Below are 23,169 nucleotides of genomic sequence, written 5' to 3' on the forward strand. Positions count from 1 at the left end.
GGGTTCTAGCATCCAAAAGGTTGTTTGAAAACTAGTTTAAGTCTAGGTACAGGCAGTAGGCAGCCCCTGAAAGTTGTTGTTCTAACTAATTTTACCTGACACCCACACTGGTCAGCTATTGTCAATGCTAATATTAAAGCTAAGCGAACTAACGGAGTTGTAGAACTTCTAAGTCTTCTAACAGTTTATATTTGAAGTTTGTAAAAAATTTAAGCAATTGTTTTTTGGATCCCTTATATTAATTTCGTCGCGCACTTCATGTAAGCTAAAGCTCTCACAACGGTAAAACTCAACAAGATACGATGTAGCGACGAAGGCAAAGGATACTTTAATTATTAAAAAATATTAATACTAAATTAGGTACTCGAATATATTATCATAGGTAAAACAACTGCCTACATATTTGATTTTCTTAAGAAACGAAACAAATATTCATATCAATATCAAACAAAAATCATAAATCTCACTTAATTATCACTCTCTCATTCACTTGATAACGATAAAGAACGAGAACCATCAGTCAGCAATAAAATCACCGAGTAAGTGCGGACCAAATTCTACGAAAGCTCACTACCAAATAGCGACCCGGGATAAGATGGGTAGTTTTTGTTTCACCCTCATTAACGGCCGTGGATCGCGCTCTGCACAATACTGGGATTTCTGCAAACCGTACCTGTACACACCAAAAGCAGTAGGTCAACAGAAAAGTCGTGGCGTTTTCGCCTTTTTAAGTCACGCTTAGAGTGTAAAGAGGGCAGCATACCGCTCGAGGCAGCAGCTAACGAGTTATGACTGAACGTAGACCAATCCGAATCGCTGCTCCATTGTGGTCATGCAGAGAGAATAAGATTTGAAAAATTGATATGCCTTAGGTTTTAACAGTGAGAACTTGATTTAAAATTATTTGAAAAGATTTCCGTATTTCAGTCGTGCTTGTTGTTTTATGGAGAAGGTTCGATAACGATATCGCATAATAATATTTTTTTTATCACTTTACAATCTCGCGTTTTGTACACATGATTAATGTCATTAACGGGTCTAACGCTATTAAATTTCATTATTGTACCTTTTTTCCGACGTTTCAGCTAGGTTCCACTAGAGTGGGATTGATGAGATATTGAGATATTGGTAACCAACACTAAACTACTCGGCATTAGTTTATATAAATGTTCAGGGTAGACAAATAAAAATGTATGTACCCGTTTCTGTTTAAAGGGCCCACTGACTATCAGTCCGCAGAACGATATCCTGTCAGTTGTTCGGAACTGTCAAATTTTTGTTCTAACTGACAGGCCGATATCGTCCGGCGGACTGATAGTCAGTGGGCCCCTTAGTGTTTATTGTCCACGGCACGATAAGCAACACTAACAATATCCAAACACTGGTTCCAAAATAGATTGTAGAGTCCTTGATTTTAACACCTGAATCACTGGTCCCCAAGTTGCATTTTGCTGGGACGTCAGTCTTCCGTGACCACAGCTAGTGCAACCTAGCTGAAACGTCGGAAAAAAAGTAAAATAATGAAATTTAATCGCGTTAATGACGTTAATTATTTTTATATCAAGTTTTTAATTCGATTTTGTATCAAGCAAACTATTAGTAATCGTATAATTAACTGTTCTGTAGAACCGAATTAATTACTCGTAATTACTCGCATACGAGTATACAAATAAAAATTACATTTCTAAATGTGTTGCATAAAATTAGTTCGACTACTTTTTCTAGTTAATACTGTTTTCATAGTGCCTTTGTGATACATAGGTACCTAAGTAAAATTAGTAATGATTGTTTCACATTGTTTTAAGACCCACAATAATAATATTTTATTAAATTCGTTCAGTAAAAATTGTAATTGACAAATATACATTAATCTCACATAAAAATACATAATTTACGGTAAAACACTCAAGAAAATAAATTATTCCACAATATACAGCAAGTTTAGATTGGGTGATAAAACTGTCATGGAAATGTTCCTATTTTAGGATTTAACAGTGTTTGAAAGCGTGCCGATAATAGACCCCGCTGCTACTTGACATTTATATAATACATTATGGATGAAGTCAACATAATGATAACGCTGACCTGATCAAAAAAACACTGACCTTGTTCTTTGCGATAAAATTACACTGTTTTGAATTGGGACTGCCTTCGACCTGTACAATCGTGACTTTGTAAAAATACTTAGTTAATAGATCGCCGTTTTATTTTCGAGACTTAACAACACAACAGTCATTACTTTAACCTCTTGTTTGTATACAATAAGAACCCTGGCCGATTATTTTTTTCTTCTTTTGATTTTTTAGAAAACGATTTTTTCTCCTCTAAACAGCACAACCGAGGTTTGAAATCACGATTTTTGACCACCACACACATATGAAAGGTTAAGCAAACATTCATGAGCCGCATTAGTAAATATTATAAATATCAAAAATTTATACAGATATAGTGCATAATTATTTTCCATCGTATTTTCACGGAAACGTACGAACGTGTCTTGCTATTTCAGTCAGTCTCGGTACAAAAAGTACTGAGATTGACTGAAGTAGCATGACAAATACGAACGTTTACGAGAAAATACGATGGAAAACAATTATGTACTATATTTGTACTTACTGACTAATGATGTCAGACTGAGTATCAAGTACTTACATATACGAGTATACGACCAACTAGGTGTACTAGATAGCTATACTTAAGTAGTAAACTGTTCAGTACGTGTGCTGCCCTGCTCCAGCGACGCTTTATAATGAGGTGGGCTTATTCATAACGCCAAGCTGTCAACAAAGGATCTTTTACAATTGTTATTATTTTATTTAAAACGTGCCCGATTTCTTTGCGTGCCAGCAGTAAGCGAGCATTAACATTACCCTGTAAATCCGTTACCTTATGAATTATATTACCTTTTAAACTCCGCCACAGTTTGCGTGAGTTGCCAACACGTAATATAAGTTAGTAGCCACAATCTACAATAAAAGTCACCCTCGTGGTGGCTGAAGAATTATCACGTTCGGAAATCGTCCCAAGTGATTGTGTATTGAGGTTCGCAAACTTTGATAATACACTGTGAATCAAACATACCGAACGTTTGAGAGGCCGATCCCAACTTTATTGGTGCAGAATACTTCGGAAACTCGCGTGCTCGCATACCGTGTACTCGTATGCAATTCTATTGACAAACGGTAAATATTATATTCCTTGTATGATTTACAATCGTTCCATTAACATATATGTAAAATAAAAATAACTCTCTTTTACTTTATTTTGTTTCGTGATAATTTATTGTCGATTTAACCACGATGACTGATTAAAAAACAAAAGGTATTTGATAAATTATAATTCTAGGTAAGCTTTATTTCAATGAAATGACTCACACAAACAAAGAGAGTAGAGTATACACGAGTACAGAAAGTGAATGCCTTTCAATATTTCTATTCATAACTGAACCTTTTGTCAACGCAACCTCTTAAGTACCGCGGGGTGCGGGCTCATTCCGTAAAGTGCTGAATTTGGTAACTGTTAGTACAGGCTTGTATGTTTAAGTAGAAGTAAAGCGGTGTGTCTTACGCCTTGCTGACAGAAAACAACGTGTTCGCAAACTGAGAAAGATCTTGAGTCAAAAGGGTTCAATAGATCTAGAGTAAATCAAAATAAGTTTCAGCTAAAAAGGTTCTTATATTTTTTATTATGCTTCAATTATTTTTTATACGTCAAAAGGTGGTTTCTCAGTATACTATTTTCTTCGTATTCGTCAAGTTCTCTAATAAGCTCACGGCTTAAGTAATTTTGCATTTAATGTTAATCAAATTTCTAAATGTTTCTAAAAATTTTTTGGGGTCCGGACCCAAAGGGTAAAAACGGGACCCTATTACTAAGGCCCTTACTCCACTTACTCCACTGTCCGTCTGTCCGTCTGTCTGTCACCAGGCTGTATCTCATGAACCGTTATAGCTAGATAGTTGAAATTTTCACAGATGATGTATTTCTGTTGCCGCTAAAATAAATATTTAAGTGGGGCTCCCATACAACAAACCTGATTTTTTTGTCGTTTTTTGCGTAATGATACGGAACCCTTCATTCGCGAGTCCGACTTGCACGTGCCGGTTTTTTATTACTACTATTAATACTAATGGGTATATACGCTCCTTTCAAATTGTTTTCAGCATTTAAACTTGCGCAAATAACCTTAGTCAACATTTATTTATTTTATTACTACTTTTTTAACATTTCCTTCGTATGCAATTAACGATCAGTTATAAATTCAAAAGAAACAAGTACAAATTATTGGTAAAAGAAGCTTCAAATATATATACACAAGTCAAAAAAAATGTTTGTAGGTACACATATTTCACAACCCATCCCGACAAAGCCAATAAGAAAAATTAATTTGACCAATCCCATTTTCCAACCCTTTCACCCTTTCCTATTATTAAAAAGTTTTATTACAGAAAGTATCTGTAATTTGTTTTGGGGTTCTAAGATATCTGTGTTCTATTCAGAGTTTAATGATTTTATTGATAGTTTTAAATAGAAACTGAGTTTTGAAGACAAAAAAGTCACGAAAGAACTTTGCAAATACTAGTTTTGACTGAAAAATCCCAGTAAAAACTAGTTCAATATAAAAGCGTTTCGGAAAACTAGTTTTAACTAGTGAAAATGCGTTTTCAAGTCACCAATTCTAAAAGGGGCTTTTTCTTCCCTGCTAGGAGAGATCAAAGTGGCACTTCCTCCCTGCTAGGAGGGATCAAAGTAACACTTTTCTGTTCTAGGACACTAATTTGATTTTTTTAGCTTAAAAAATATTTTTAAACATCCTAATTACCTCATAGGTGATGTGAAAAGCAGTATGTGTCACGTTGTAGCAAAATTATTTACATCTTGGGCGTAACACACTTGAATCCATCACTACGCTCAGGATTAGACTTAAAAATCCTTCGCTACTCCCGGGATTATATTATGTAATCCTTCGCTTAGTTTAGGATTTAATGTATGCCCTCGCCGTAAATATGTCATTTTGCTCCCTTGTGATTGTGACAAAATCTACTATTTCGTCAAGACGTCAAGTACTGCTTTTCACATCAATTCACCTATGAGGCAATTAGGATGTTTAAAAAAAATATTTAAGCTAAAAAAAGACACAAATTAGTGTCCCGTACACGGGTCGTGTATGTAGTTATTATGCTATCGTATAGCATAATCGGGTAGGTTCTAGGCGACTATATACATACTAGGGTGGTTCAAAAAACTTTTTTTTTATCTTCCGTCGGTACACCCCCTTATTTTGTCATGTATAAATTGTTTTCAGTCGTTTGTCTTAGAAACGTTCGTGAGCCTGATTCTGGTTTTAATTTCTCGATCTGAAACTGTTATGGATTTCATCTTTTAGCTGTCAACAGTGATATTTCTTGTCAAGTCCATAATAACAGTAGTAAGGAAATGGGACTACGAGTAGAAAGCAATTGTCTTTCTTCATTGACAGTAAATTACAACCATCACCTTCTGACCCACTTATTTAAATATATTCCAGCAGGGTCCCATAAGTTATTACTCTCAAATTTTGCTCTTCAGGAAATAAAAATTGATAAATTGTTACCAAGAAGGTGTTTAAAGGCAAATATCGTATCTGAACCTAAAAAAATTAAAGACGATTTACACGTCTGAGAAGAAGTCTCAAAGGCTTTTGCACAAAGCGGAAGGAAAAAGCCTTTGTTCCGGGATGACATAAAAGCTGACAAAAATAATGTAGGAAAAGCGGATTTCGCAATAAAAAATCATTGGTTTTACAAGCGGAGATATGAGAACGCTAGTAGATACTTATGGAAGTAATGGATGTTTAATGTTCGTTCGCAAATGCTGCAGATGCGGTGCATTTCACCAGTAAAAGCTATCTAGAAATGTTTGTAATATGAGTAACAGCTTATCATATTAACTGTATATGTCTCAATTGCTTTAGTTTGAGTGTTATATTGCTCATAAATCCGATTTAAAAAAATCATTAATCATTATTCAGCTGTCTAAATCTCTCATTTATTTTATATTTCCAGTATACAACATTCAGTGATTCTTGTTGACCCCATTTCCTTGTCTGCCCGCTTTGTTATTTATTATTTTGTTCATTCCCTCGGCCTTCACGATACTTGTCTACTTTTTGCCCTGGCATTCCTAAACTACATTATCTTGGATTGTTCCTTTAATTGCATTATTCGTCAAATATTTTAGAGATGTACCTAATGTGATAAGTAAAATTACTTAAAGGGCCAAAATATTAAAATGGTTTAAAAACTACATCAGGTGATTTGTTTCTAAACATTGATATGAACAACAGCATATTCAATAATAAAATATTGAAATCTAATATCACTTTTTAACAAATTCTTTCGATCATATGAGATTTATGGTATAAAATTCAATGTAAGTTCTGAATAAAAAATATTTTTTTCTTAGAAATTACTTGCTGAAAACACATTGCAAAACTCAATGTGTCTTTAAAGCGATTTTGATACAGGCCGACAAGCTTCTGGTCTTGTTAGGACAAAAAACTGCTAAACGTCAGCAAAGTGCCGGCTCCGTACATGTCTCAAGGGACAAAAAGGGTAGGGTTGGGTAAAGGGTCGTTTTAAAACTCTTTCACTGGATTTGGGTACTTAAAAATTTGAAAGATTCCAGTCAGAGCTGCATAATTAATTTAATTGCCGACCGCCTTTGAGAGAAATGTGCCTGGTAATAAATAGATACCGGTTAAATCTTTGAATTGTTTGAATTGTCTGTTATTTATTTTAACGATAATATCGCTTTTATGTAAAATTTCGAAAATAATTTATGGAGTTCATAATGTACGATAAAGATAAATAAATATTATAGGACATCGTACACAAATCGACCTAGTCCCACAATAAGCTCTATAAGGCTTGTGATGTTACCCACATCACAAGCCTTATAGAGCTTATTTAGCCCAGACAACGATATAATTATATAATACACAAATACATAGAAAACATCCATGACTCAGAAACAAATATCTGTGATAAACACACAAATAAATGGCCTTACCCGGATTCAAACCCGGGACCTCCTGCTTTGTAGGCAAGGTCGCTACCGACTAGGCTAGGAGGCCGTTAAAGATGAGTTGAGTTTGTAGGAAACATCATCAATTTGTATTTGAGCAGAAAAAACAGTGCGTTTGTATCTATTTGTCTAAAAATTTACTGAAGCGTATTCAGATTTATGATAACGTTTTATTTTCAACATTTCGGGAGGTCATAAATCACTTTTCATGACAAACGACTACAGTACGAAGTTTAAGAAAACAACCACGAAGTTAAATGGCGCGTTCGTAAAATAGAAAAGTTGGTTGTTATAATTTTGTTTGCTCAAGAATAGAAATCCAATCTGAATGATTATTTATAGAACTAGAAAGCCATTACAAATCGATTTCAATTAAACAATTTCGTAACACTTTTCGCAATTTTTCGATGCAATTTTAAACCTTAACACAATTGAAAAAGGGTCAAACGAGAGTGAAACGCTAGTTTTGTAAATTCTAAGAATTACTTTTATACCTTAATAAAAAATACGCCCATTTCGTGACAATTAACTACAATTTACTACAATTTTAACATTAGTTCCGGGTCATTCTCCAGATTCGTGCCTCCTTCTAAACTCCGCCAAATCATACTAAACGTATGAAAAGTTTGCCGGAGTTGAGGCTGACCGCAGTCATATAATTTGAGAACGATCCCCTCAAGTTTCTCTTTGCCCGCCCTTGTAAATACGCCTCGGAGAATGCTATTGTCGCAAGCTTATACTTTTGGGTTAATTAAACTTTAATATGCTATATTTTAATGAGCCTAATTAATGAAATTTTATGTTGGGAATTACCTAAATAAGATTTTATTTAATGTTTAATAGTAAATGTTCGTAAAGTCAGTCTTTGTCTAGCATATAAGCCTAAAATACGTAGTTAAACTTAAACGAAATCAGTAAACTTATGCCTTACAAAATCAAACTTTCATAAAACCAACCTATAAATAATATGTTTCAAGTCTGCTTGAGAATATTTAAAAATATGTTTTTCAATGTAATTGTTGTGAATCAACACACACACACACACACACACACACAAACACACACACACACACACACACACACACACACACACACACACACACACACACACACACACACACACACACACACACACACACACACACACACACACACACACACACACACACACACAGGAAATGCTTTTGTTAGTATTCAAGTTGTCAAGATTTCGTTTAATTTATTCCTCAATAAAATTAAAGTGCTGTTTACTCATAATTAAGAACCGCATAAATTCCGCTGGACAGAAAGAAAAATAGCGGACGGGCGTAATGCCGAAAAAAGGAAATATATCTTCTTTTATAAAAGGACTGAAAGCCGCAGGTGGAAGCTACAGAGAATATAATATATGAAAGGCGTCTTGGCGAATGCAGTCGACTATAAGTATTTCATATATCAAGCTCGGACACAATATTTGAAAATTACCGTAATTTTCTTCGCGCTTCATAATCGTTCGTTCAATATATTGATTTGACTCGCGATTTTCATACATTAGAATTAGGACTCTTCTTTATAATATATAATATATATGAACTAATGAAGCCGCAGAAGCAAGTTTTTTTTCTTTTAATTTATTTTTATTTACTATTATTAACTAATATCATAAATTTAATACCAAGCTTCTACCTTCATACTTTCCATCGGTTTAACGTCATTATACTTAACTTATTTTATTAAAAAACTAACAAAACACTAGCGCTAACAACTGTTTAATCGAACGCCATGTTGCCGCAACTAATGTAATTAATTTGCGGTCGTCGTTCCGAACTAGCACTTTATGTGCAGTCGACATCTTATATATGTAAACATGTTTCACAGTATTACAACAGCGTAAGGTGCAAAGTTGTTTAATGTTTTTTACATGAACCGTAGCATTTTTAATTGAAAAGACGTAACCAACACATGGCCAATAAATAACCGCGTTTTTGTATGTGTAGTTAGTAGCAAGGCGCGGAAAAAGTAGGTTACAGATTAATTGCTAATTAATGGAAAGCTTTAATGCTATTACATTATTTTGAATATGTTAGTAATTTTTAATTTTCCTGTTTTTAACAGTAAATTTGTAAAGATATCAGTTAGTACAATGGTCTCAGTGTTTAACACAGACGCTGTGCGGTAAGTTAGTGCATAATAACGTTGAAGTTTGGGTGTGTGCGATTGATTTGTGCTAATTAATTATGCTCTTTGAGTTAAAATGGTTTGATTAAACTTTACTTAGTTTCAGACTAAGCTACCTTGTGATAGACGCGCACAAACGACGATGTTCGGTAATCCTTTTTTATAATCTCCTTATAAGTTGCTATCGTCATCCAATTACCTACCTATTAAATACCTACTTAGCTACAATATGCTTGGGATACATAATGCCACATACAAAAGAAAACCTTTGCGAAGCGGAACTCGCCATTCCTATAAAATTGGGCACTGCATTATGTCCACAAAATACCTCACGTTTGTGTTAGTCAAATTTCCTTAGAGGCTTCTACCACAGACATGTAATTCACACACGCGTGTGTATGTACACACGCGCGTTTTTTTGCCAAGTTCAAGTCTTTTAAGTAGAATAAAAACAAATAAAACTCCCGTTCACGCTAAGATTAATCATGATAGTATACCGTGATCCAACATCCCGTGAACAGTAACATCTGGGGGAACATTTGAACGGTTGCCAACAGCTGCATACTGTTCCCTGCCTGTTTTCGGTAATAATCTCCAGTCCATTTCGGGCGCCGCAATCCAATGTGGCTCAAATATTCGGAACAAACGTTGGGCACACATTGCGTTCGGATTCGGACTTAAGTTGGAGATTGGGCGTGATTGGCGAAAGCGGCTTTTGGCAATTGATTTCTACTGACTACTATAAGCGAAATTTTGGGATATTCTGCAGTCGTCATGAAAAGATAATGCTATGTTCTTTGAAAAGGCTTTACAAAATCATCTTGTTTGTTCACTTACTTAATAAATGTATAACGGTATTCTTTAGTAAGTATTAAACAGCTTTAAGACAAAATGCTTAAAAATTCATAATTTCACTTTACTGTCTGACGGTAATTAATTATAATCCTGAATTCTATTTATTATTTCATAGTCTCCAGTTAAAAGCCTTATTCAACAAGATATTTTAAAGTATTCTCTACGGAATTTACTACAAATCCAATTAGTATTGAGCAAAAGTTTCGGTCGGTTTTGGCGGCCCTCCAACCATTTCAATCGTTGATTGCCATTCCAAGGCACTACGTTCTCTGTGAGACCATTTGCACTAATTCGGAGGTGTCGTGAGAGGCAAGACAATTACCCCTCTGATTAATTTGCTCCAAGCTGCAAATGATGACATTTCGTTTCAAATTTTCATAAAAAAGTGTTCTCCTTTCAGATGTTTCAATAGCAAATTATTACTATAATTATTTTTTTCACAGACTATAAATTCTTAGTGGCGTGACACTGTTTTTATACCATATACCTAGAGTTTTGACAACAAATGACAAGCGATAATATCAAATGACAGATTTTTTCTGCACTGTATTCTGTACAATATTATGGAAGACGCATAGTTTAAAAACATTTTATGTTACTAATATTCGATGATAACGATTATTCAGTTGTTATTTTGTAACTTTATTGAAGTGTAGATCGTACTTTTTCCATTACGTTTTAGGTCGCCCATTCGGATAACTATACTGTTATAGTACCGGTGCTTAAGGTTAGGTGTAACACGAATATGTGTTTCATAAAAATATTCCTTTGTGCGATGTCAAAGGAATTCCACGTTAGCAAGCCAGTCACGTTTCAGCCGCCTATACCCTCCTTCATTTATTTACTTGGTGCCAAAGATCGTGCGATTTTGGCTCGCCCTCCCACTCTATTATTTTATAACAGATATTCATAAAGGGAAGTAATTAACCGATCAGCCATTTTTAAAACTGATCTGCAACAAAAAATAGCCATTAAGTCATTTGGGCAGCATACAAATATGTTGCCGGCAGTAAATGAAAATCGAGCTGCAACTCTTTTTCAGCAAATAATTCACAAACGGTCAACATTATAACCAATATCCATCTGCTTAATAAATAGTTGAGCTGCAAAATTATTATTTGGTCATCAAGATTTAAAAATTGGTTGGCACTTTAATTGAGACGTATGCATATTAAACAAATGGTAATCTGATATAATAAGATCTTATTGGTTGCGTTTGATTTGAAAAATCGGCAGGGTTGCAAGCGGAGCGGAATCGTGCGCGTGCATTTCATTCGATGATTATTAGCAGTCACATTGCGGTGTTCTAACGTATTTGTTGGTGATATTTATCCGTTTTGGTACTTTGAGAGTATTATAGGTGTAAAATGGTAGATATTAGCTACTAGAAAAGTGGGTTAGGTTAGGTTAGAACTAATTTTTGCGTTAAGTTAAATTGTAATCAAAATGAAATAATCCGCTTACCCACTGACTGCTTAACAAAATTTGATTAATGGTGGATCGCTTACTGCTGATCAAATAATTAATTTGCCAACCAAATCAATTTAGAGCAGCTCATTATGACATTAATTGCGAACTGATTTTGAAATACTTGCTAACCTTAAGTTGCTGATCAAATACACATTTTGGCTGACCAAATATATATTTTGTTCATCAAAACAGGAATATTTTGCAGATCGATTAAATAACACCCATTCATAAATCGAAAGTTTGTGTGTATCATGAACCATCGAATTATTCGTTATATTTTTACAATGGATGACCTAAATTGACAATAATATTCGATCATTAGAAGTTTCGTACAATAGCGCCGCCAGTAAATCGTGTTTGAAGTTGTTAAAATACATTTTTTTAGTTACGCGATCGCAGGAACTTTGTTTACCCTATCTTGATCTTAATTAAATATTTTTTTGTAAAGCGAAGCGGTGGTGAAGCTCGGCGCATCATTTCCTGACACTAATTGATCCCATTTCCCTCCCGCGCCGAGTAACGCCCTCCACCTCTGAGTCCATCGCTCACGTGGAATCCAATAAGAACCGCTTAGCTGCCTCGCCAGGGAGCACGTCAACATTTCTTAAACATATCCGAGACTTAACTTGCCCTTAATCTTCCCAAGTTAACGGATGATAAATTAAGGAAGTTTAAGGTTTACGTGTTCCATAGAGGTAATCCCCGTCCTTTTCCTTAACCTTATGACACTCATGATGCTGGTCTGGATATAAGTGACTTATATCCAGATCAGTACAATTTTTTATCTTTTACAGAAAAGTGATGTAATTGTATTTAAAGTCATATATATTTTTTGATCGAAATTACCGATTTGATTCCGTCGAAGTTTAAAGTTTACATAAAGTGTTGAAACGAACATAGTATAATAAAATGATAAAGTGGATCAAATGAACAATGATAATGTGAAAAATAAGTGATAATGACATTAAACAGAACTGTAAATGATGCGAACGTTTCATATGAAAAGTGTGAAAAACAAATCGATATGGGATGACTCAAAGTGTAAAATGTTATGTGCAACCCATTTTCCGACCTGGAGATGATGCGCGAATTTCACGACAATGCTGGGGCAGGTGCAGGCGGCGCGATGGAGGAAAACGAGGGCGACGAGAATGGGGCTGCCGAGAACGATATGGACGAATGCGGCTCTCTCGCGCTGCCGCCCGACCTGCCCCCTTACTCCGGTGACTACATCATCAGTGACTACATGGAGCGCCTCGGCACCCGCCTTAATATCCTCGAAACAGAGCTCAAGTACGCCTGGCGAGCTCTCGACCTCCTCAGTCAGGAGTACGTCAGAATGTGGGAACGTCTCGAGAGGCTGGAGGCCCTGCTCGCGGACCAACAGGGTGTTATATCAACGTTACTCGACTTCTATACGTGCCGTGGTGTTACCGCCAGAGATCCTATGACCCGGCTAGAAGTAATAAGAGAAATTTTAGGCAATGGAACGGTAGAAGATGGTATTGAGGAAGGTTTAGATATAGGACGTAGCTCTGTCTTAATGGATCCACAAGAGGAAATAATGGAGTCTAATGAAGCTTTTTACAAAAGCTTAAACCAAGCTTATCGAGACGATCTGGTTTGCGAAGAGACTTCTCGTCCCCCTTCACAATTAGATATGATTTGGGAAGCACCAGAAGAACACGAGATGGAAATTATACCTGCTGGTTCAAGACAAGTGTACAGTGCAACAGATTACAAAGATTACTGTGGATTACAGGGCGGGCCCGTTATTAGCGAAAGAGATTTGGTACATTTATCGACGTTAAGTACAATAGATCAAATCGCCGTAGAAAAATTACATGAATTAGATAGACTGACAACACAATTACACAAAGATTCGAGAGAGTTAAAAGACTTGAAAACTAGAATTCTTAGCCCAGAAACAATGAAATCCAAACACAATATTGATATTGAAGCCAAAGCACTTGTTGAAGACGGCAACATAATAAATGAACAACTTAAAAATGTTTACTCTGGTGAAGAAAACTGGGGTATCAACGATGTTATGAAAAGTTTTGACGATTTTTTATTGTCTATGCCTAAAGAGTCTATCAGTAGAGAAAAATCTCCATCTCGATTATCTCTTACCGAAAAATCTGTAACGGATCGAGCTATTGATTACTTACCTCCAACGGTATCTCCTCGACGAAATTATGTTCCTGAAAGAACAACAACAGAACCGTATACTACTGTAACTGGACGATTAGCATACAGTTCGGCAGTAGCAAATGCGGAAATAAATGCAGCTAAGGCTTCCAAATCCCCTAGCGCACTTTCAAGAGAAAGGTTTGAATATAGTCCATCTTATCAAATGACAGACCCTTCAATGTATTATTCCAGTAAAGGATTATCTCAACCAATAAACGATATTTATAAAACAGCTGGTTTAGATCAGCAATCTCCTATGTCAGTCCGTGAAATTTATAAAAGACCTTCTGATAGTAGATATGACGTAAATTATGAAGAAAGTAGGTTACGAGAGCCCCCTACTCCACCGCCACCAGCTCCTCCAAATGGAGTTAATTTATTCGCCAATATTGGAAATAACAATGAATCAACGGCTAGTCAGTCAATGCTTTCGGCCGGTAATTTACCATCAGACAATTTACGATTAAGTCCTAGGTCTCCCAAATCACCAAAAACGTCCCCAAAACACCTAAAAAGAGATACTACGAATATAGTGGCCGCTAAATCTGACTCGGGTTTATCATCAATGAGTGGATGGTCCAGCTTGGAGAAAAGCCCAGGCTCGCCAAAAACAGGAAAGGTCGTTCATTCTACTCATGACTCGCACAAAGTAAGAATCGCATCACCTCAATTAGTTCAAAGAATGGCATATGAAATTGAGTCCAAACCCTATTCAGAAACACTTACAGACTCATATGCCCAAGAAGGTAAAAATTTAAAAAGTGATTTTAACTTACGAACAATTGATAAAATTAACAAAGAACTCTCGTCAAGGGATTTAAATAAATTTCAAGGGAAGTTAGAAAGTGATTTTATTAAATCTAGTATTCCGCATTCCATCGGGGCATCAAGTTCTCAATTAAATATGAGTGAATATTTTTATGGAAATGAAGCTCCTTCAATATATTCAGTTGCTGGTAATAGGCAACCAGTATTTACAACGGTTTATAGCACTCCAAGAGGCATGCTTTCTGAGGACCGAAATAATTTTTCCGAATTATTAGATAGAAATGAAATTGTAGAATCCAATGCACCAGTTGCAGAATCATATCCACCTGAACCTAGTTATCATGCGCAAACGGTTGTTATGTCAGCTGCAAATGTAAATAAGAGAACATTGACAAGAGCAAACACAATGGGCCCTAATGATCCCCAATTTCATCAAAATGGATATAAAGCGACATCTCATCGTGGTGCGTATCCACCTGGCAACCTTACTGATGCATTGTCATATTATCCAACATCCAGTAGGTATGATTCACCAAAACGTACATCATTAGAAGATCAGCTTTCATGGCAAGGTGGAAGTAGATCACCAACTAGTTCAATGGATACATCTAGTTTAAAGTCCCACTCCCTAAATATTTCTGAGAGAAAACAGTTTCAAAATCAGCTACAGCAAGAATATTTTAAGCAGCAACAATATGACCAAAGAAACGGAAATCTCAATTGTTACGACGAGCAAGAGTATAATCATCAAATGAAACCAGAACACTCAAAAACAAGAAAAGAACAATACGTAGACTCAGGTGGTATGTTAGTCTCAGAATCAGGATATTTGTCTATATCAAGAAGTATACCCCAACATAAAATACCTAAAAAACCAAAGAGAACATCTTCCTTAAAATCTGCTATGTCCAGCGTGAGCCACTGGCTGCCAGATTTACACTTACCCAAAAAACATAGATCTCATTCTTTACCTTCTGGCGTAGATACCGTAGAACAACCTCAACAAGAAAAAAGTTTAAAAGAACGAATATTGTCTGCTCAAAGAAGAAAGAAAAAATATCATTTAGTAGCTTCCATGTCAGGATTATTACAAAAGGCTAGAAGGAAGCAACAAGCAAGTCATCAATCGTTATCAGACCCAGAAACTTCAGAAACTGAGTGGTCTGGAGGGAGATCTAGTGCTCAATCCGAAGATAGTGACAGTGTGTTTTCTGATTCTGCTCACGAGACCAATATGTTTGCTAAAGTACCTCCAAAACCAAAACAAAGAAAAAGTAACAACCAGGACATTGTGGAACAACAACAAATGATCCAAGAGTTACACCAGCAAGGACGAGATTTTCCTGAAGATATTTCAGAACATGACGTGGATGAAATTGATAAAATTTCGGTAAATAATACGATTCCACGAGATAAGAGCGATGATATTGACTTTCACTTCGCACGAATTAGCCAGATGAATAAAGATAATATATCAGAATTAGAAAAATTGGATATAGATACGGACATTTCAAACGTAGACCTTTTTGAAGATGACATAAAAGAAGAAGATGACCAATCACCTGGATCTCTTTTTGCAACAATCGGTGATGTGAAAAAGGCAGCTGCTGCCTCAGACGAGGGTCTAAATGACAGTAATAAATCCTATAGTGGAAGTTCGCAAGAATTTGCAGTATCAAGGGCTTTAGGAAAATATAGGTTAAGAAAATCTACATCGATATCTGATGAACAAATGGATGATGAACTCTCTCCACCAAGAACCGAACCCGAACATCAGGAAGAAGAAATGCCAAGTCAAACAGATAAAAAAGTCCGCAAAACTAGCACTCCCGAAATCATTAACTCTACGGCACCCGAAGAATCATCTACATACCCAGAAAGAAGTCCATCAATTCAAAGCGCCCGTACCATTCATAGTAAATTTCCGACGAGGCATCAGCAAAGTTTAGATATCCCCAATAAGCACGATGATGATGACAGTAAAAGTACTCATTCGTGGAGAAGTGGCTCACGAGTATCATCGAGACGACAAAGCACGGAAGATAGCATCGATTCTGAGGATGAATGGTATTGTTATGAATTAAGGAAACTAGAAGAAATGGAACATCAGTCACATAGTGAAATGGAAAGACAAACGACACTGCCAGAAGAACCTGAATATGAAGATGAGGAAGACCCAGTTAAAGACAAGGAAATATTAAAAGAAAAAATGTCGTTTGTATTAAGAGAATTAAAACTTAAAACAGCTAACGTTAAAACTAAATATGACAAAACACCAGAAAAAGAAACCTGGAAAGATATCACAACATTCCCTGCAACTTCTGATTCAAAAGACTACGAAAGCCCTATTAGGGACGACGAAGATGATAAATCTTATGCCGATGATTCTGGATCGGGTGAAACTTCGGGTCCAGATAGTCCTGTTCAGAGTGGGGATGAACTGGACGAAGATTACGATATGCCGCAGTTTCATGAAGATACCGCAGCAGTTCAAGAACTACAACAACAGCAAGATGCACCTGTTGGGAGTAAATGGAAGTTGTTGAAGGCGCTGAAGGACCGAAAAGCTGAGGACAAGGCGTCTGAGACTCCAGTGGCAACAACTCCATCCACGGAGAAAGACAAAGTCAGTGCAGGTGTAAGTTATCTTATGCAGAAATTTCATGAAATTAGAGTTAAAAGTTAGATGCTTACGGCAACACTAATGTTAAATAATATTTCATTTACCATAAAAGTTAAATTAATATTTAGACTGATGAACTGCAAAATATTATGCTCGCTTTACAATGTCAATATGAATAAAAACGATATAATGATCAAATAGGTAATCTTGCGCATAAGGCATAGCTGTAGGCAATATTTTACAATGACGTAATACTCTGTCCATTTCAACAACTTCCATTACAACGTTAGCTTATTGTTGTTTCAGATAAAGTAGCTGTTAGATGTATACTGAGATTAGGGTGTTTATATTTTACTAACGTTTCGACTCGGATAACGTACGCGTAAAACGGTATTGTGTCACCTAAATTTAAAATTAAATATGAAATAGTCAATATACTCGTAAAATCTGAAAAAATTAGGACAGAAACTAGGGTTGGTGACTGGGGTTGTGATGACTTTACCTAATTTCAACCAGTTGTTTTGCTCCAGTAACATTAGCAATCCTACGACAGCAACTCTGAAAATATTTACTTATATTATATAGAGTGCGTGTAATAGCAACTTTATAATATTTATTATACATTATTTCTAAAAGTATTAATGCTCTTTCTATATAATTGAGGCAATAACTTAGTAAATAAGGAATTTCTACACGTACAGTAACAGTATTTTATACGAAGCTTGAGAAATTAATCCCTATAATAACAATAAAACTATACAACTTTTAACTAAAGCGATCTTGCTTAAAATTGTGTTATATTAATAACTACATAACTAAAACAAGTAATAAGTAATCATTCAGTATTTTAACGTAGGCCTGTTTGTTGCTTCATCAGTAATCATCAATGAAGCTTTTAATATAGGTATTGAAGGTGTGCTTTCAGCGTGTCATGTCGAACAAGCTTAGATGGCATTTTATGTACAAATCTCATAAATATCATATCATCTCATATCACAAAAAAACGTATTTACCTTACCTACAAACCACCTTCTAAATATATAAAGTATATTCCATAAATTAAATAGCATGAAATGCAGAATAAAAAAACTTAAAACAAATACTCACGTAATGCGATAATCACCTATAAAATCAAAAAACAGTCTGGTTTAAACGGTGTACGAACAGAAAAATTGATTTTAATTTAATATTGTGGGCTTGCTCGCACCAACAAATAGATTTGACCAATGAAAGTAGATACTAAGATTTGAAAAGTTTGTTTTAAATTGTAACAATAATGTACATATTTCAATGTACAATATTGCATTAATTTTCTGTGTTTATATAAATCATTATAAAACAATCAAAAGCAAATCGGGTGAGATACATTTTAATATGGTTGATTACTTATAGCAAAACCAGAAGATATGTGATTTTTAATACAAATGCGGCGTACTTATGCTCGATATCACAATCAACAATCGTTTATCGACAATCGAAAAATAAAAACATATCGCCATGACAGATGCGACGACAAGTCACGTGATCATTTCGATACATTGTTTATGCTTCGATTGGCGTATTATATTATTGATTGTCACTTTGCTAGGCTTGCAGATTTCGTAGATTATTTATTACACCATAGTATTTGGATATGAATATGAAACCCAAGGTAACCGATTCCGAAACTACGACTATTATGCTTTTTTCAACGACCAATATTGATTTTGTAGAGAGTGTACGTACTACGTACAATTATGTCACACGATATATCTCCCTACCTGGAGTATAAATTAAATAATAAATAAGTATTATAGTTACATTTTTACACAAATTGACTAAGCCCCACGGTAAGATCAATAGGTTGTGATGTGGGTACCCAGACAACGATATATATAATATACAGATACTTACCTATAAATACATAGAAAACATCCATGACACAGGAACAAATATCTGTGCTCATCGCACAAATAAATGCCCTTACCGGGATTCGAACCCAGGACCATCGGCTTCATAGGCAGGGTCACTACCCACTAGGCCAGACCGGTCGTCAAATATATATCCACCTACTCCCTATACTCTTATAGATCTCGCATGCGAGTCGCATACATTTTTGTTCACATTATAGTCTTTAATCGAAATCAGGTAAACGGCATAGCTATGAATATTGCAGACAAATAAGTCAGTTCGCATATCTAACATGTACCTATTGAAGTATGAGATTAAGATCATGTTCAAGTCCCTAGTCATTATTGTTTTATCAGGCGATATACAAGATGTTGCAATAGGTACCTACGCTGGTTTTGAAATTTGCCTCCTTTTTCTAGTTTCTACTTTCATTGAACCGAGTCTATGTGCGTGAGATGCACTGCGAGTAAATCAACTTTTTAACCTAAACTCTTTTACCAGGTATGAAAATAAATAATTATCTTCATATATTTCAAAACTTATGCTCGATTATTTAAAACCTGTCTCTCTAAAAGCCATTAATTATTATCGTTCTCATTCGACAACTCACAAAAATTACTTATGTCATAGAAATCACGTCGCTTAGATTTATATTTACACAACCTAAAGAGGTTAGCTGGCACTTTATGTACTAACCGTTAGTAACTAACGTATTTAGCGGATGACATTAGATGTTGGATTATGTAGGCAAAAATTAAAATATATAGCGGTTTTAATTAGATTTATTTACTTACTTAATATACAAGATAATTATATTCATTTAACTACTTGGTCTGATGGGACAGTGTAATCTTCTTAACATAAATTCGTACCTGGCAATTATTAACGTCATTTAATCAGAATTTCAAAAATGTTGAGTTAATGTTAACTAATCATAGTAATCATGCTAAAATATGAATTCTCCTTGTTAACGTTTCGATCAATTTCGTACAAAAAGTATCAATGCAAACACGAATCAAAAATTAGTTAATACAAACTTGCCACTAAAGAAGCATGCATTGAACATCATCAAAACAGAAATTGATCGAAATTTATAATTATACAATGTTATTGTTAAGCTTGTTTTGTTGAAAATAAAATGTTGTTTTTTTTTATTTTATTTTTTCTTTTAATTAATTGTTTTTTTTTTGTTTTTAGAATGGTTCCGGAGGATTCAACGAAGGAAAAGGAAATGGGTATGTTTTATAATTAATTCAATAACACACATAGCTTTGTAAAAAAGGTCGCACATCGCCTTTGTACCTAAATTTATATGAATTTCATGTTATCAATTTTTGTTTTGTACAATAAAGTGATTTACTACTACTACTACTACATATTTATTCGTGATAATTTGATACAGAAACACTTCAAATTGAATAGCATTCTAACATCAATAGGCTGTCTGGAGTTCTTATATTTTATACTAAAGCTTGTGACAGATTCATATTTATATAATAATTATATACTTGTTTTTGTCATTAGCCACCCGGGAGATAACCCCTTCTACAGTAACATTGACAGTATGCCTGACTTTCAACCACCTCGTAAATACATCCCGCTCGTCTCTGAACTTGTAAGTATGGCTCTATCCGTATCATCAACTAATAAATTATTTCCTAATATAATCAATAGTACGCTGTTTCTCTCTCTGGCCGGTTTCAATACACTATCTTAGGAGTAATATTAAACTACAAGTTTCTTCAGTCACTTATCCCGTCGACGACGTTCCAAATAATTACTATCTTAATTTCGCTGACAACATTTTTTTTTCGTGCAATAAATGTTTTATTGATATTGAAATTGATGACTGAACAAATTTGATTAAGAAAGTGACAATATCAGAATACATCGATGACAAAATCTAATGGGGATAGAAAAGGATCATGAAGAACATCAATAGGTTCTTATCTGTGAAGGTAGATATTTGAAACTGGTCGTAAATGTTTACAGGGTGTCTATTCCCAAAATTCGCAGCTCGTAAAAACGAAACCGAAATTGAGGAACGACCGTTTGAAGTGGTCTCCCTTCGAGCGCTAATGTATGAAAGTGGTGATTCTTTGAGCGGCTGAATTTGCGTTCGAATTTCGTATTTGGATGTTGCGGAATTTGGGATAAGCGCCCCGCTCGCATCGACGTTTGCTTCCTCAGGCTTAGTAATATTAGGCGCGTAATAAATGTTTTCTTCTAAACGGAATATTTCCATTATTGTGTGTTTTGGACAATTTATGGAGCGATACGGTTGCACGGGAATCATGTATACCCTATAACGCTCTTTTTATGACTTGTATGTAAATTGACACACCGTTATGGATAAATGTTGGCAAAACAGTTCGGCAAATTTAAATGTATAATTCCGGTTCAAATATTAAATCGCGTCCATTTTGAAAGCTCTTCCATTTATTGTCCAAATTAAATGGATATATAAACTGAAACTATCAGAGGGCCTATTTGGATTCCTTTTTCTCTTTATTGGTGTGTCTGTGTTACCTGTAAATATGTGTCTCCCTTGTAACTTTCACTAATACCTTTACCTATTCTTAGATGGCCTACCAAGTCCAAATTACTTAACTAACGTCACATAAATAGGGGTCACCGGAGAAGTTAGCCGTAGCGAAACCAGTTACCAGAGAATGATTCTGTTCCTAATTAAAATTAATGATGTAATTGCATTTTACCCTTTACCACGGACCCGCAGGTTCTCAAGGTATTTCTCTCCCAATAACACTTTCTATTTCTATGCATGAAACACTTTTATCGTCAGTAAAAAGATAAAATCGTGGCAATTAACAATCCTATTAATAACGCTTTTTACCTTTTTACTAATGTGACGATATCTATCTAGTTTGCTTGCATCTGAACGGATTATTGAAATTCTGCATGATCCTGGCTGTTTTGCATATTAAATGGACTCAATATTTTTTTCTATTTTAACCAACTTTTGAATTACTTTAGTTACTCGAACGCGAACGCGGGAAGGTAAAGTATGTTGACACACGATGTCAATTCTATGACATAGTGCTATATCAATTAATTAAATTTATTTATAATATTTTATTTCAGAATGGAATGCACGTGCTTCCGTGCTTGAATGTTTTATTGCGAGGCTTTGATAAACTCAAAAATATTTTTGTCGAAAAATCATTTGATTTCATGCGCAAATTTTCTGTTCTTCACACACACCAAAATAAGTTTTAAAACATGCACAAATATGATATGCAGCATTTACTTATTATAATTTCCTTTTGTATTTGTATTTTACAAAAATACCTATTTAATAAGGCTTACATAAAAAAGTAACATTATTCAGTCATTATTAGTAGTTATAAACTCATGATTTATTATTTACATTAAAAGGCTTAAGAAACAGCTTTAATAAAGCATGTTAATGTAGATTAAATTAAAACCGCCAATTCAATTAGAATAATGATTAAAGTATTAAAAAATACTATTTGCGTAGGTAGGTACATTCATTTCATATAAATAGACACTTGAGAAAAAGCTTACATAATGTATTTGATTGCGACTCGCAAAATATTTTTATCATGATTTTAAAGTTTTTATATTTTTTAGACCATGGCTGCCACAAAAAGGAATGCAGGTTTGACATCAGCTGTGCACCGGGCCACGTTGAACGACGAGGAATTGGTAAGTTTTTATATTAATGAATAGAATCAGGCGTTACTTTGCGGAAATCCATATTAATTAATAATACCAAAATATTACCTTGCTAATCCGCGACCCCGCCGCCGGGCCGCCACCGGCAGGCGGGCGGGGGTTGTCGGGAGTCAGACCGTCAACATCTACTGAGGATGCCTCGTAGGGGCGAAACACGTGAAGAGTATTGTTCTTTTCGTGGTGGTTTGTTATATTTATTTGCGTATTTATTTTTGCGGTGGGATGGTGGGAACGTTAATTACATGTAAAAAATACGCAAGTAAGTATAACGGGTTAGCACTGATTGCCTAGCACGTTATCTTTTCGCGGATTAGCAAAGTAATATTTTGGGGGTCCCTTTGTTTGACATAATTATTGAAAGTCATAATGTAACGATTGTCATATTATCATTATTAGTCATAATTCTGAAACCGTTAACTTTTCAGGATTTT

The 23,169-nt window shown here is 35.0% G+C and overlaps 2 protein-coding genes across 2 annotated transcripts in view; both read left to right on the forward strand.

Annotated features, from left to right (window-relative positions):
- The window catches only part of LOC134749096 (protein unc-13 homolog B-like), a 329,794-nt gene that overhangs the window by 268,802 nt on the left and 37,823 nt on the right, over positions 1-23,169 (forward strand). The window contains exons 18-20 of the mRNA XM_063684000.1: positions 20,219-20,256; positions 20,546-20,636; positions 22,634-22,708. Of these exons, the coding sequence (XP_063540070.1) occupies positions 20,219-20,256; positions 20,546-20,636; positions 22,634-22,708 (204 nt within the window). The remainder of the gene's footprint in view (positions 1-20,218; positions 20,257-20,545; positions 20,637-22,633; positions 22,709-23,169) is intronic.
- Positions 11,930-18,252, forward strand: LOC134748708 (uncharacterized). The gene has a single exon (XM_063683478.1). The coding sequence runs from the start codon at positions 12,599-12,601 to the stop codon at positions 17,192-17,194; it is 4,596 nt and encodes a 1,531-aa protein (XP_063539548.1). The 5' UTR covers positions 11,930-12,598; the 3' UTR covers positions 17,195-18,252.

The sequence above is a fragment of the Cydia strobilella genome, chromosome 17 (assembly GCF_947568885.1).
Source record: "Cydia strobilella chromosome 17, ilCydStro3.1, whole genome shotgun sequence".
NCBI classification, from domain to species: domain Eukaryota; kingdom Metazoa; phylum Arthropoda; class Insecta; order Lepidoptera; family Tortricidae; genus Cydia; species Cydia strobilella.

Bases quoted from the DNA above. Each gene is read 5' to 3' on its own strand.
- LOC134748708 (XM_063683478.1), top strand. From the start codon at position 12,599: ATGTGCAACCCATTTTCCGACCTGGAGATGATGCGCGAATTTCACGAC.